Here is a 16,856-nt window from a genome sequence, read left to right as displayed (position 1 = left end):
TTGCCTCTAACCTTTGGGTTTCATGATTTATGGGCAAACTTTCTAAAAACACACGCTGGATGCGCACCTGTTCGGTAAAAGAAATCATGACATTCTCGCCCAGTGATTGTTTTAGGTGTTCAATTACAAAGTGAACACCTAGTTTGGCGTAAGAGTCAGTGTTGCACCATTCTCTTACCATAGAGGTTACTTGTCATATCTTCCTACGAACCTCTAATACGGCCATATTTCGCGGTTCTCATAAAATCCCCTAGCGGCAAAATATGGCAGCAGATTTATCTCCCTTTTTTTCTGTCCAATCAGAACACGTGTTACATAGACCTAGATTCAACTTGACAAATGGGAGCAATATGGAGAAATATATATGACATGACTGAGTTCTGTCTAGAAGAAACATTTGAGCATCGCGCCCGGGAAGAGGTTCTAGTTTTCATGATACATCCGGAAACTACCGAAATCTTGCGAACGATCACTTTTGAAACAAGGTCGCTGATTGCACAACTAAATCTGACTGCCTGCAATCACGGGTCTTGAACACTCGCATTATGAAAGGGTTGTATTAGAACAGAGGTTACGCAGGAAGATATGACAAGTAACCACTGTGAGAAGAGTATGGTGTTGCACTGTCATGCACCAGATTACGATACGTGGGTTTGTTCACTTTAAACTCCCTGTTTGTGACTGTTTGGGCGCCGTACCTGAACAGCCATTGCAGAGTATAATCACGCCCAAGCAATATCGGATGGTTTGACATCACCTGAAGAAGGCTGCATCGACGTAGGCATTTTTGCTTTATTTTCAATCATTATCATAATAAGATCATTATCAATAATTGTTTATAAAATCACGCAAGTAAGGTCGGGAGATTTGAAGAAAAAAATCCAAAGCTTACGATGTTGTTTGGATTAAAATTAAATGGCAAGATTTGCGTTTCATAATTTCGATTGATACATTATGATAGTTGCCACCGATCATGCGTCACACATGTAAGACATCTTGACATTGGCGCATGCGCAACAGATCACAATTGAGGATGAGGCGGGAGGGGAGAGAGGAAGAGAGGATAACGTTCTGGAGGAGAATGTTTGAGGAAATAAATACCGGAGTTTAGTTTTACGTCATACTCATCAATATCACAGCTATATGCGGCGGTCTGTAAATAATCAAGTCTGGACCAGACAATCCAGAGACCAACAACATGAGCATCGATCTGCGCAATTGGGAACTGGTGACATGTGTCAACCAAGTCAACGAGCCTGACCGCCCGATCCCGCTAGTCACCTCTTACGACAGGCATGGTCACATGGCGCCTTGAAGCAGCTGCATGTGTATAGAATGACTGAACTATTGACTTTAATGTTCCAGGGTTAATCCTCTTGTCCATTCACATATCACAGCTTTGTATTGAACCGACTGAATTGAATCATTAAATGATATAAATAAATTGTTTGTTTTGTCAGTTTTTCATAGAATATAATCTTCATGCACCCCATTGATAATATCTGTAGTCTCTAGACAGACATCGACACAAACTCCACAGATCTATGAGCCTCCCATTCATCTAAAGAATAATGTAGTCATTTACATTGTGAGTTTAAACGCGCATTTTGCATACATAGATGTATCATCAGAGGAACAATATTCATTATTTTTGAAAATTACATTTGGTAAAGTTTCTATTTTGACTCAGTATATACGAATAGGAAACTTCGCCGGTAGGCGAGTCCGGTATGTTGACATTGTTATGGGCAGTCGCGTATATCTGCTTCACACTTGCTAATATGAATAAACCTGCATCCAATGAAACATTTTCTTCGCGTTTTATTTGTCCATGCTAAAATATGCCCTCTCTTCGAATTAAGGGTGACTGTTGTATACATGAGAAACGTTGCCCCCCTCTACAGGCCTATTGCTTCTCTTTCTTACCCATACAAACCTAGCTTCATGCTGTTACGCATGACTAATCAGTTTCTATATGACATAGATATTATGTTTTATCCATACCATACGTACATGTATTTCGAAGCATTTATTTTTAATAAATACCTCGCTGTGAAGTAAAACTGTATTATACAACATGGGTAAATAATTTTTCCCCCAGGTTGCATTTGAACAGAAAAGCTAGTATGAGCTATGTCGATAGCATTTAAACATAAAAACTGTCCACTGCTTTCAGTGCACGTTCTGTATGAATATTTTTCAACTACATTTTCACGACTTGAAGATTCCGACTCCCGAATCATGGTGATACAACTCGTCTCTTTTTTGCCATGATGTACTTGAATACACCCCCTGTAATCATCAAAACAGGTCATACGCTCTGTCGAGCGCGGCTGTTTGAATATAGCTTCACGTGAGTTGTCAAGCGCGCTCAGTTCAAACTGGACTGACAGCTACTGTCTGTCTGTCTGTCTGTCTATTCGGGGCTCTATTCATAAGACTTTACTTTTGTTTTGCACGTCCTATGTAGGGCTTTCTAGAAGGTTGCATGACTAACAAAACACCCACCTTCATCGACCTTTCCTGACCTTTGACGTCCTGCCTACATTACCATGTTCATGCACTCTCGTGCTTACATGATCCTTCCGGCAATCCGGTCAAAGTACCGCCTTATGACCTATACCATCCAAGTATTATTGTTTTACGCCACACTAGGCAATATTTCAACTTGGCTACGCTTCTGTCATATCTTAAGGCAGGGTCGGTGCTTTGAAATGAATAAGTTAGTTAGTTAGGAAATAGTTGTTGTCATAGGTAATCTCCATCGGGCCCCGTTGGGGTGGCCAAGTGATCCAGGCATTCGTTCGTCACCGGTTTGACCCGGGTTTGATATCCCAGATGAGCACAATGTGTGAAGTGTGAAGCCCATTTGTGGTATCATCCTGCTGGAATATTGTTAAAAGCGGCGTAAAACTAAGTTCACTCTTGTACTTGCAAAATGTCAAACTATGAGAGACAAGCAAGCAGCGACCACACCCCTCGTGCCACGTGCCAGGGAGCATACAAGTAGATTTGTACACGTCAATAGATTCTCAGTATGTCCCGATTCACCGGCAAGTTTTGCACGATACGATACACGATTCATGTGATTTTATATGGATTCGGGGTTTTTTTTTAGTCTTAAAACACTTGCCTCTTGTATTTTTTACACAAAACAACAATCACGATTTGATGAGAGGGAGTGATGGTGCTTGGCTGATGGGTAGATTCTCATTTGGGTAGTTAGTCCTTTCTCTATTAATCTCTACCGATAACAGAAAAGACTTGGATTAGATGTTTACAGGTTTTCAGTGAACTGTGGTTTCAACACATCAGACTAGTTCACATTCCCATCAAGGTAATGACTGCTTGTTGTGCACAAAATGTCGAAAATGCTGTATCGCGATACGCGACGTATCGTGACCTCAGTATCGAGATACGTACGATATGGTGACCTCAGTATCGAGATAAGTATGGTATCGTTACCTCAGTATCGCGATACGCGTCGTATCGTGACCTCAGTATCGAGATACGTACGATATGGTGACCTCAGTATCGAGGTACGTATGGTATCGTGACCTCAGTATCGAGATACGCGTCGTATCGTGACCTCAGTATCGAGATACGTACGATATGGTGACCTCAGTATCGAGGTACGTATGGTATCGTGACTTAAGTATCGAGATACGCGTCGTATCGTGACCTCAGTATCGAGATACGTACGATATGGTGACCTCAGTATCCAGATACGTATGGTATCGTGACCTCAGTATCGAGATACGTACGGCATCGTGACCTCAGTATCGAGATACGTACGGTATCGTGACGCAACGGCATCGTGACACCCCGAATACATTCCATGCAAGTTGATCATAACTCACACAACGAAAGGAAAATTTACGGACAACATTATGGCCGTGTAACATGATATAACATCATATTTTCACAAAATATCAACAATTGGTAAGGAATGTAAAAACTCACATCGGGGAACAATATAACTTAAATTCAGCAGAGGCAAACCTCAACCCCCTCCGATGATCACAGACTCTGCCCCACTCTGCTGAAAAGGATGTGTCTGCAAAATGTCATGTCATGTCATCTGTCTTTATGTCATTCAACGACACGTACATCGCGTGGTCGGTCATACGATAGACAAACCGTTAAAATATCCGTTGTAAGGTGACGATAATTTAAGGGCTGTAACGGTGCATCCATCTGTCGATGTAATGCTATTTTTGAGTCCTCGATAGCAATGAATCGATGGTAGAAACCAAGAACAAACGGTGAATTGACAGTGTGTGTGGCTAGCGATAGGTCAGTAACTGACTTCCGTTGATAAATGCGCAGCGCAACATACAACCAGTACCAGATTCGTTCACTCTGGTTTAGAGTTATCCACCCCTTACCTCTTTAACAAGCTTGACCTGGATTTCACGTTTCTTGTCAGTTATTAAAATAGAAACTACTAAGCTTGTTTTTATTTTGCATAAACTATACATTCTTTGGGGAAATGACTTCAAATGAGACAATTCATGGGAGAAAAACTATAAAAAGTGCAACAGTACTGCAATAGTCGGTCGCGATAGACTACCGCTGCCACAATAGCATGTTGCAATGGACCTGCGTTATCGCATTAATGATCACCAAATAATCAACATACAAACCACGTGATCATTGGTGAAAACATGTCAGAGGTCGTTGAACGTGTGGGTGAAAACAGATATATCTCCCAAGGAGACGTTATTTATAGAGAGGCAAAAGCTTTTTAAAGCTGTAAAAAACGAATTTTAATCTGTTCCAAAACATCTTTGTTTGCAGAAATTGACTTTTGGTGATACCGCTTCAAATTACAGAAAAGTACAAGGGCTGTTCCAGTTTTATAACAATATATTTAATCAAACATACCTTGGTATAAATAAAGGCATAGATTCCACCCCTATTATCACAAAATCATAAAGACAACATAACGTGCATATCACAATACTGTTCGATTGTCATGCTCTCTAAATAAAGGTGATAAATACTTACATAGTAATTGTATAATCTATAAAAAATATTTCATGTAAGACAGATTGCTTTTACATGAATAAGTGATAACTAGAAAAAAATATCCATCTCGTTTTTCGCGGCATTCATCAATACGAAACTATATACATAAATGAAAATCCATTTGCAATCGTTTTTGACTGGTAGTAATTTGAGGACCAAGAAACACACTGATTACAGAACATTCTCGTTTCCTGTTCACAGGGTTCCGTCCTACTGCGCAACTTAGTCCGACAACCAGCCCAGAATTTTTGGACTAATTCATTGAAATGGATATATAAATATTAATCAGTCCAAGCACTTGTAAACTGGAACACTACGCTCCTTCTAATCCTTGTAAACACGCCGTACAGAGTGTTCTGTCTGTCGTATAGCCAGCTCTAACAAACGCAAACTTGGTAATCGTAGAAATCTCAAATCGAGGCTCTGCTGCTAGAAAAAAATCGGATTGGCTGAAAAGTAGGTCATTGTCTGAATAGATTAATGAGACTCCTGTTTCGGTACGTTAAATCTGAACCACTTCTCCATACAAAACTATTTCTACATCAGTGTTTTAGAAAGCAAACTTTGAATGAGACAGTGAATATGGCATATAATCATCAAAGGACAGACATATTTAGAGATTATTACCCGAGCAAATGTGTCATAAGGCTTATTCGAAACGAGCGTGAAATCTGGAAGAATGCCAGCTAGGCAAAATGATATGTGCACATGTGATATATATGACACCGGTTATGTTTCACCATATGGATACTAAATATTAACAATAATAACTCAAAAGCAATAACATTGAAATACGGTTAATACCGTATGAATGAATCATGACAGAATTGCCCCAGAATCATTTTGGAAACCATAAAATGGAAGCGTACATGTGCAACCATTTTAGAAGAAGTAAAGAATAAATAAACAATAAACGCAGCTAAGGACATAAAAACATAACATATTCTCGTTGTTTAAGACAAATCACACATGTATCAATGTTATTCAGTGACAAGAATGAAAGGACCTATTTTGTAAGTTTTTGTTGCACGACCACAAATAAATTTTATTCTGAAGAGATATTACCTTACTATCTGATATACCTCATTAAAGAACAATATTTTCCCATCAGATCTGCTATCAGTTGGCGATAGGGTAGTACAGTGGTTAAAGTGGTCGCCCGGGTTCGATTCCACGCTCATGTTCATTGTGTGAAGTGCATTTCATTATCACCCGTTTTCATGAGCGTTTCAGTGGTCATTTCATAAACAAGAGGGGTGCGCACCCCCTCTGGATCCAACAATGGAACAGAATTTATTTCACATCTTGCATAAGAAACTATTTCCACCTTCATCAATTCACATTATGAGGAAAACACCCAGACTGTAGATGATGAGAGGTACCAAATAACCACACCCTAACACTCCGCCCAATACTGTATTCAGCGATGTATGCAGCAAGAAATGACTCAACGACGACGCTCCGCATATCTCTTCTATTTCTCCGTACACATTCGTAACATTCCGACATTCAATTTCCTCCTTCGGTACGATCTGGGGTCCGTTGCAGATATCACCAGTGCATAAAGTAATGCAGACTTGCATGTTTGCCGTGACGTCATACGTGCATGTGGTCTCGTTGTTGGGGGGGAGGTTCTCCAGTCGTGGATATTTGAACTCTTCACCTGGGACCGAGAAGGAAAACGTCTTTCCATCACTGCAGTCACGGATGTAGCTTTTAACTGCACCTGTAATCGTAGTAGTAAAGATTTGTATATGAACCCTTTTCTTGATACATTAAGCTTGAGTCGCACAAAGGTAGTTCTTTGCAGTGCACCATGTCCGCACACGTCCCTACTAAGATTGGAACACAACACTTCCGTTGGAAGTCCGACAATCTCGACAGTCCGTACTTTTGTACGTTGTCACTCCGTCCCATTTTAGAACGAGTGGATCTTTGGACATGTTCAACGAGCGTTCTGTTGCACCTGTCCGCACCTAGTCCGACCGAGCCCGTACGTAAACAGACTGTTAACAGGTGCCACTACGGACAGTCCGTTCGCACACAGTTCGAGACCGATCCAACCATTTTTTCAAGAACGTACTGAGAACGAATTAGGTGTGATGGGGGTATTAATTCTACTGTTATAGGTTGCGTTAAACCCAACTCCGGCACTCACAAGGTCTTAGTTCACGGTCACTGAACACTCGCCAAACGTTTTAAACATGAGAATCTCCGTAATCTAAATTAAGGAATCATATATATTAATTTTACAGATTTGTGTAAATAGATACATGTAATTGTGCAGAGACGAACCAAATAAAAGTAATTTCGCCTTCTTAATTGTCACTTCATTAATCATTGATTCAATATCATGGCAATATGTATCCTGAGTGTTGTCGCAGTATCCATCAAATGTATGATGTACGATGTTAAGTACTGACACGTTAACGTTCTGACGTAACAGGAGCCGTGAAGGACCGGGGTAGAATAGCCCTTTAGCAAACCTATCCTTGCCATAAAAGGCGACTATGCTTGCCGTGAGCGGCGACTAACAGGATCGAGTGGTCAGGCTCGCCGACTTGGTTGCCACATGTCATGGGTTCCCGATTGAGCAGATCGATGCTCATGGTGTTGATCATTGGATTGTCTGGTACGTACTCGATTACTTACAGACCGCCTCCATATTGCTGGTTGCGGCGTAAAACACAACTCACTCACACCGACATAACAGAAAATGTCTTTAAAATAGCGTTAAACCACATACACAGACCTGTTATACAATGAGACACGTTACAACGTTTTTAGGCGATAGAAAATTTGCCTCAAACACCATATTAAGATGTTCTCGGAGTCTAGGCACAATAATGTCGAATCGCATTGCGTGTGTTCTGAAATGGCCTCAAAAATACATCTTGAAATTTAAAAAATGTAGTTATCATGCAGTTTGATTGTGTGTAGGCATTGTAAAACAGCAGCCAATTAACACACGATTTGCTAAAACTTGCCCCACCTTGTGACACGTGCCTTTCAATCATGCACATGGTCTGGTTCAAGTCGTCGCAGTTTTTATAGTATTTATTCTTCCGAACGTAGTCGGGTTCATCCGTCTCCTCTTCTCCCTCCTTCTTCTCCGGCTTGGTGATGTTGAGGAGGGCGGAGGCATCCTGGCAGTCCACATCCGCTCCCCCTGAATCTGCGCACTGGTAGCATGCCAAGGACGCTTGAACAGAAACAAAACGCGGAGGCTATAGCGTAGGTGAACTTCATTTTGTTTCTCGGGCATCGGCGCGTCACTTCTATTTGTGCATGTAACAATTTTGTATTGCCATTTAAAAAATAATTTTGAGAGAGAGAGAGAGAGAGAGAGAGAGAGAGAGAGAGAGAGAGAGAGAGAGAGAGAGAGAGAGAGAGAGAGAGAGAGAGAGAGAGAGAGAGAGAGAGAGAGAGAGAGAGAGAATGAAAACGTGTTCCTTGTCACTTTTCGCTCCATCAAAAATTAAGAAAAAAAAGTCATACCGAACACTCCTTTGAAAAAAAGTGCCCGAGAAGCATTGAATTATGCAGCCTAACAGTAAATGTTTTGGGAGTGCCTCAGTGATACTTTCTTATGACCATATAGTTGTTTGTGCAGTAATCGCTCTTGAGAGATGATTGATGTATGACGTGAAATTTGCATGTTTACGATTTTCATTTTCAAACAAAAATAAACCGGCTAGAAATAAACGCTAACATTTTTCTGAGCGAAGTACGATGATTGTCAATATTAATGGTCTACAGAGATTTATCGCAGTTCTTGACAACCGTCAAAATCAAGAATGACAACCCATGCACGTATATCGAGCTTCTGGGTTGTGCGTGTGCATACCATGCGTTGTGTTTAGGGGAGGTTATAACAAGACATGGTGGTGCGTTGTGTTTAGGGGTGGTGCGTTGTTTTTAGGGGTGGTGCAATGTTTTTAGGGGTGGTGCGTTGTGTTTAGGGGTGGTGCGTTGTTTTTAGGGGTGGTGCGTTGTTTTTAGGGGTGGTGCGTTGTGTTTAGGGGTGGTTATAACGAGACACGGTGGTGCGTTGTTTTTAAAAATGTTTCTTAACGCTTGTAGTTCCTACTTTCTGGTATCCCCTGCTGTGATATCGCTGGAGTGTATTAAAAGTGGCGTAAACCTATACATACCCACTCACTTTACATGTAAGATGTCGGACAGTGGGAGAAAAACAAACGAACGCTCACATCCCTTCATTTGTGTACAGGGCGGTGGGGTAGCCTAGTGGTTAAAGTGTTCGCTCTTCACGCCAAAGGCTCGGATTCGATTCCCACATGGGTACAGCGTGAGAAGCCTATTTCTGGTGTCGTGATATTGCTGGAATATTTCAAAAAGCGGCGTAAAACCATACTCACACAAACACATGTATTTAATAAGGCAATATCTATATTTGTCGGTTGATGATCATAGATAACCATGTACTTATTATCGACACTTACAGTATGGCCATATCAGCTGGGATGACTCGCCATGCGTGGTTCAAACCAGTTGTAACAACACCATTGTCACACTGACATTCCTTAAGCTGCGTGTCCCACGTGGTAGGGATGTATACATATTGATTGGTACATATTATCAACCAATCTTTATTTCGTACTGAAGAGGCCACAGACCTATAGTATATATACATAATTATAATGGGGAATTATATAAATAAATATATTTACATTACAGTGATGAAACTTTTCTTCTAAACAACATTGCATGGTGAATGAACATGGCAAGATTTTGTAATATATTTTGATTTATACTGCTTATAAGAGTAGAGAATTTTATGATGCTTGGCTGGATATAGTAAATTATTTTAACGTATTTACAGCGTATTGATTTACATGATGGAGAGATGAGGAGAAAGTGATATTCATCTTCAGTTTCCTTTAAATTGTAAAGTAAACATATTCTATCATCTTTTTGAACATTTTTATACATGCCACTTTCAATTAACAAGTCGTGGGAAATGGAAACTTGATAGTGATCGTCTAAATTTCTTTATATTTACACATGTCTAGAGACACCATGGAAAATGGTTATAACTCAGGCGACAAAAGGCATATTTACAGACATCATTATGGCCGTGTAACAAAGCATACCATATTTTCTGTTCACAAAATACAAGTAATTGGTATAGGGTGGGTGGAAAAAAGGGGTGCCCATTTATCTATTTGGAGTGGCATATATTTAGACTTTATCCTGATTTATTAAGAGTACGTCGAGAAGGTTCCATTAAACACTTCACTGGGGCCCTAAAACAATCAATCAGTTACCCTTTGAAATCCTTGCGTTGTTTGACATAAGTCATCTGCATAAAATACTTTGGTGTAATACACAGCGACAAACTGTAAACATACCGTCAGAGGTAAAATTTTAAATGGAAAACCCCTCACCTCTTCTGTTTCGAGATTAGAAAAAACTTACCCCCTTTCGTGTACCCCGTTTTTCTCCCTGATATCTTCATATCTCTTATCAACACCAAGTTGTGGTTTAACACATACGCCGCTGCTGTTTTAAGCATGTACTTTTTAACGAGTGGGAACACGTCACCTGTCTTCAGAAAGCACAACAGGTCAAGGCGTCCTGTGTTAGAGGACAGGCTTTGCTTATAATTCAAAAAGCCCCAAGATGACACGTCTCTGATTCACAAACGAAACTTGCTATTGCTTTCTCCTTTGATTTCGGGACGGGAAAGCCTCAGTACAAATTACTTGAATGTATATCTTTGACAACAGTTGCCTTCATACCGATTAAATCGGAGAAATATGTAATCGACATATACTCATGGAAAAAAATAAGGGCGCACATGAACGTACAAAGTGTTTCTTTTCTTCATTTCCAGAAATTCATCCTCAGCGCAATATACACCTTTTGAAGAAACCTAGATAAGAACATGGGAACATTTGTTCTTAATTGTTTTCCCACGTTTGTTTCTATGGGTATATTCAAACAGATCTACTTTTGGACCAAGCATAGCTCTCCTATATGACTATTGTGTTTATCATTATATTGGCCCTGCAAATCAACTCTCCCCTCAAAGTGGCTGACGTCGCCCTCTCCCACTGACAAGGGGCGTATGCTGTCAGATAACAAGGCTGAAGTATATGAGACAATACGGCAATAAGTAAATAGGCGGACAGAGAGTGGACGGACGGCCGCGTCTCGGTAAAGTACAGGGTTTAGTACTTTGTGAGGCTGAGTCGCATCCGTGAGTCGCCAGCACACGAAGTCAGCCATCTAGCCCACTCGGCCACCTCGGTTGTACAGATGGCCGGTGTCTGGGTTCAAAACCCGGGGGGCTCAACCTGACAAAGTAATACAACATGCTATAGGTTAAGTTACACTTTCTAAATGCCGCTGTGTTTTCCCATGAAAACGTGTTGCGCAAGTATTGACATCATAGATGTAATTAATGGTAGAAGCTGGCTTATCACATATTTGATGTTCAGTATCCCGCCGAATCTGTGCTGGGGCTATTTAACAGTTTATAACATGCTCCCTTCGATGCTGAACGTCACAGGTGTATAATTACCTCATACATGTCGGGTAAATGATTGTGTGAAGCTTTAAAGGTCCGGGAATATAAAGTACACATGTTCGTAATTGCATGCGCACTCAACTGACACCTCTCTGCACTGATAGACAGTCATCCCTCACTATAACGCGTGACATGGGGTATATCTGCATGTCTATTTCACAACCTTTTGCATAGCGTTCAAATAGTGATGTATTTTGAAAAATATGAGTGAGTGAGTGATTTAGTTTTACGCAGCACTCATCAATATTCCAGCTATATGTCGGAGGCCTGGAACAGACGATCCAGTTATCAACAGCATAAACATCGATCTGCGCAATTGGGAACCGATGACGTGTGTCAACTAAGTCAGCCACCCTTGCCACCCAATCCCGTTAGTCGCCCCTTACGACAATCATAGTCGGAAAAATATGAAAGTGGTTGAGTTGATACCCCATAAATATATCTGACTGTCTATCCATCCCCAGTCAGAGAGTCATCTTCACTTTATCCATGTGCCAACCCGACAAAACATTCATTTATAAAGATACTACCAAATCTGTGTACAATCTGTACAGTTATATGTACTTGGATGCCTACTTGCTCAGACAAATAAAAGGTCGTCCACTTGATATTCAAAGGGAGTGTCAGTTATAAAAAATAAAACCCCATATTGTTGAAAAACAGAGAAACTGCCACAACTGCTTATTGTCCTTTTACGACTTACAGTTTGGGGCTCACAGAATAAAACTGCCTGCTCTTGTGTTCAGCTTTTGACATGAACCGTGCTCTTTCTTAATTATCAAATTTCAACACCTGTTAACAACGGATATCTGCTTGCTCAGTCGTATATCATCAACGTATATGAATACGCCTGTCACCAATCTCTTATATATCCGGGGCGGTAGTGTAGCCTAGTGCTTTAAGCGTTCGCTCGTCACGCCGAAGACCCGGGTTCGATTCCCCACATGGGTACAATGTGTGAAGCCCATTTCCTGGTGTCCCCCGCCGTGATATTGCTGGAATAAAACGCGGCGTAAAACTAAAACTCACTCACTCACTCACTCACTCTTATATATCCAGGCATATCGGTTTGCACTTATTCGTTTTAAACCCGGACGTCCGGATGTGGCAGTCAATATTCACGGTCAACACCAGTTCTTTTCACATTAAGTGTATTGACACGTCTCCTGTATGTCACTAGTTTATTCTCCTACATATCGGTGAATAGCATTCACTCGTTTTTACACCCGTAATTAACTATATACATCCGCACCTTACAACCTACCCACACGTGGTTTGTCTGGGTGTCAGGCGATATCAGGTGACGTCAAAAATGTGAAATCATTACCTGCTATAACAACCTACTCAATCTCCCCTACCTTACCTCTCAGATATACTTAGTACCTCAAACAGCTGAGGTATATAGTTGTTAGTCACGGATAACGGAGGTGGTTTCTATTGAGTTTGGGATTCACGTATTGCTGTTTAACATGCCATTGCTGACACTAGATCATCATCATCATCATCATCATCAACAACAACAACAGCAACAACAACAACTACTACTACTACTACTACTACGACAACTACGACAACTACTATCACCACCACCAACCAAGATTACAATGATTACAACTCAAATATAAGGAAACAAACACCCCCAATATATAAATAAAGAAACTAACAAAGGAATGAACAAATGAACGAACAAATAATAAACAAATATATTGAAAGAACGAAAGGGCGAGCGAAGAAACAAACAAACAAATAAATAAATGCCGTTACTTTTCTATGTAATGTTCTTTTTCGAGTTGGACAACGTGTCGCTGTGCCAGTGTCAGATCTCACCCCAACTTGGCAACGTCAGATATCTTTACCCGGACACCGCGTGGGTATAATTCACCCTGTGTTCAAATAAACTGTCCCGGACGAATTGAAAATGAAATTCCTCAATGGACAAGGCTTGTCCGATCGCCGATAAACGTAGGCCATGACGAATAGCCGAAGTTTAAATTGAAATTTGTCTTTCCTCTGTGTTTCTCCCTTTTACACCTTCGGCGTCTTATCCTAGTTGATTTTCAACGCACCGGGAGCTTTTTGTCACGTACAACAAGTGGGTGGGAGAGATGAGCTGACACGACTGGGATTCTCAGTAATTCCTCGTGTACGTCATATTGAAAGTGACTGGATTGTCTGATGATTTGTTCGTCACATCGAAAGTGACCAGATTGTCTGATGATTTGTACGTCACATCGAAAGTGACTGGGTTGTCTGATGATTTGTTCGTCACATCGAAAGTGACTGGATTGTGTGATGATTAGTTCGTCACATCCAAATTGACTAGATTGTCGGGTGATTTGTTCGTCACATCGAAAGTGTCCGGATTGTCCGAACGTTAGTTCGTCACATCCTAAGCGGCTGGACTGTCCGAAGTCGACTGTCGTAAGTCTGTGTTAAAGTATGGGAGTTACGACTGTCGTAAGTCTATGTTAAAGTATGGGATTTACGACTGTCGTAAGTCTGTGTTAAAGTATGGGAGTTACGACTGTCGTAAGTCTGTGTTAAAGTATGGGAGTTACGACTGTCGTAAGTCTATGTTAACGTATGGGAGTTACGACTGTCGTAAGTCTATGTTAAAGTATGGGAGTTACGACTGTCGTAAGTCTGTGTTACAGTATGGGAGCTACGACTGTCGTAAGTCTATGTTACAGCATCGGATTTACGACTGTCGTAAGTCTGTGTTACAGTATGGTAGTTAGACTGTCGTAAGTCTGTGTTACAGTATGGTAGTTAGACTGTCGTAGCGCTACGATCGCCTTGAGGAACGGGGCCCAGAAACTGAATACTTAAGGACATAATATCTAAATTCCTAATACCAGGTGCCTAATGTCGAGATGTGAATAACTTCATGGCTAATAGTAATACACAGGTGCCTCATACCAGATGCCTAATATCTAGGTGCCTCATACAAGGTGCCTCATTTTAGGTGCCTAGTTGCTAGGTGCCTCATGCCAGGTGCCTAATACCAGGTGCCTAATATCTAGGTGCCTCATACCATTTGCCTAATACCAGCTGCCAAATATCCAAGTGCTTAATACCAGGTGCCTAATATCTAGGTGCCTCATACCAGGTGCGTAATGTCTAGGTGCCTCAAACTAGGTACCTAATATCTAGGTGCCTAATACTAGATGCCTAATACCATGTGCCAATTATCTACGTGCTTAATACCAGGTGCCAAATATTTAGGTAATTCATACCAGTTATCTGACATCTAGGTGCCTCATACCCGGTGCCTAATATCTATATTCTCATGTCAGGTGCCTAATTTCTAGGTGTATCATACTAGGTGTTTCATGCCAGGCGTCTTATACCTAGATAGGTCTAAGTTACCATTCAAAATGTAAAACCATGATGAGCAGTGTTTTTTATAAAATAGGAACCCAATATGTACTTTCTCTTCTCAGAAACCCCTTCCAAATTTTGAAGAACATTTCCGTTAATTAAACCGAGGACATAACAGACGAACGAGACAGGTATATACGGTATATAGATCCTGTAATCTAGGGTAGTAGTGACATCATGTATTTGTGTAGTGTGAGGTGCGGACATACTAATGACATACGGTCAGCTCAGGTTACGTGAAAAGTGATACCAGACTAGCTACGGCTTGAGTGTGTGAATACTTTATACAAATATTTCTACTTCCAGTTGTTTTTCAACTGGTTAATATTTTCCATTGTCCCGAATATTCGTGACGTTGTTTGAACAACAATGAGGTGGATTGTGTCGTCGTTGGAAAAGAGTCTTACACACGTTTCGAGACTTCTTACGATACTGCAGCGATGATGATGATGATGATGATGATAATGATGATAATACTTTCATAAGCATCAGTATACATATTCTTAACTCACTCACTACACTTAATCTCAATCAATGTTTTTGTATTGTAAATTAATTCTTTGAAAGCCATTCCTGAAATTGTTGAGTCACAAATTGGGCGGCAACGTCTAGTTTGTAGTACAGAGCGACATTTCCATGTACACCGTTATCTTGTTCTTACATTTTTGCATTGAAATTTCATTCTCTCCATACTTCTACATAAGTTAACAGTTACATCACATCTCATCCTACCGGTTACCCACAAACTGCAGGTCTATATGTCGGAAAAGGACTATATTTGTGACTATATTTCAAGTCACATTTAAATTGTTGTACAGTTTGAGACAAGGTCGACCTTCTTGAAACACAAGCTTGCCCTAAAGGACGGACTGAAAATCACTTGAAGACATGTCAGTGATTTGTTATCTGAATTTTACACTGAGTTCCTAATAACGGACAGAAGAGACGACTGGTATTACTAATGGTGAGTCTCAGGCTACACCTCACAATAAATACAGGTGAGAATTGTTTGATCGGTATCCCAGGAAGATGTGAGACACCAACTTTAAGCTTGAAAACGGGGTAAGAATCTACACCGAAACGTCGCACCATGCCACAAACAAGCGGTTGTACTCCGTAAGGTCGCACGCATTATTGCAAGGGAAAGTTAAAATGAACGACATAACTACATGTGTAGTATATATAAAGGAATATACAAACAAGATATATACTCACACGTGTAGCCAACTGAGACAGCTAGAATCACCACAACGATTAAAATAGGTAGGTAGGGAGACACAGCCATTTTGTTGTCCACAAACCTCGCGCGTTGAAAAGCAAACAATATGGCTATGTCAACACAGATCATCAAAATATAGAACGAAAGGCGCGGCTCCTCGCGCCCTCTCGATACGGCGCGTTTTGGCGCATGCGTTCGTTGTTTCGTTTTTAAGTTACTCGTTCGTGACAAAACGTGTTCAGAACGTGTTTAGCTCGATGATAGGTCTTTGAACAGGATGTATGTTGAGTATAGGTGTAACATGTACTGTTCACTCACTAATCACAGGCCACATGCGACAGCGTGAGGTCCGTTTGGTCATCTTCCGGGTTGTAGATAAACGTAATCTCAAGCTCAGAATAAATGTGTTAAAGGATGGGTCTTGCATGAGACTCGGGGAAATTACAATTGATAGTGTTTGGATACTTATGGCTAATCATTTTCTTTAGTAGGTGGGGCACATCCAAATGGACTTCACACATTGTACTCGTGTGGGGAATCGAACCCTGGTCTTCAGCATGAATGCTTTAACCATTAGGCTACCCCACCGCCTACTCATTTCAACTATAAATACAAAGGATATAAAATGTATATTGTACAGGCACAGAATTTTATGTCTGTCATACAATGAGA

General features: G+C 40.8%; 1 protein-coding gene across 2 annotated transcripts; it reads right to left on the bottom strand.

The window, feature by feature from the left end:
• Positions 1-4,744: 4,744 nt before the first annotated feature.
• Positions 4,745-16,543, bottom strand: LOC137268100 (uncharacterized). 2 transcript variants are annotated; one of them, XM_067802610.1, is made up of 3 exons: positions 16,181-16,543; positions 8,024-8,233; positions 4,745-6,757 (listed from the first exon to the last, which is right to left on the bottom strand). In XM_067802610.1, the coding sequence occupies exons 1-3, from the start codon at positions 16,311-16,313 to the stop codon at positions 6,369-6,371; spliced, it is 732 nt and encodes a 243-aa protein (XP_067658711.1). In that variant the 5' UTR covers positions 16,314-16,543; the 3' UTR covers positions 4,745-6,368. The 2 variants fall into 2 exon arrangements, with proteins under 2 accessions (XP_067658711.1, XP_067658710.1); XM_067802609.1 differs by lacking the exon at positions 16,181-16,543 and adding an exon at positions 10,471-10,581.
• Positions 16,544-16,856: the final 313 nt, after the last annotated feature.

This window comes from Haliotis asinina, chromosome 16 (assembly GCF_037392515.1).
Source record: "Haliotis asinina isolate JCU_RB_2024 chromosome 16, JCU_Hal_asi_v2, whole genome shotgun sequence".
Classification (NCBI taxonomy): Eukaryota; Metazoa; Mollusca; class Gastropoda; order Lepetellida; family Haliotidae; genus Haliotis; species Haliotis asinina.
The sequence above is the reverse complement of the archived record's forward strand: the minus strand, read 5'-3'. Positions and strand labels throughout refer to the sequence as shown.

Excerpts from the sequence above, each read along its gene's own strand:
- LOC137268100 (XM_067802610.1), bottom strand. The coding sequence starts at position 16,313 with ATGATCTGTGTTGACATAGCCATATTGTTTGCTTTTCAACGCGCGAGG. Across the intron at positions 8,234-16,180 it reads TGTCTCAGTTGGCTACACGT|CGTCCTTGGCATGCTACCAG; the intron begins GTGAGTATATAT and ends TTTCTGTTCAAG. Across the intron at positions 6,758-8,023 it reads TGAAAGGCACGTGTCACAAG|GTGCAGTTAAAAGCTACATC; the intron begins GTGGGGCAAGTT and ends CTACGATTACAG.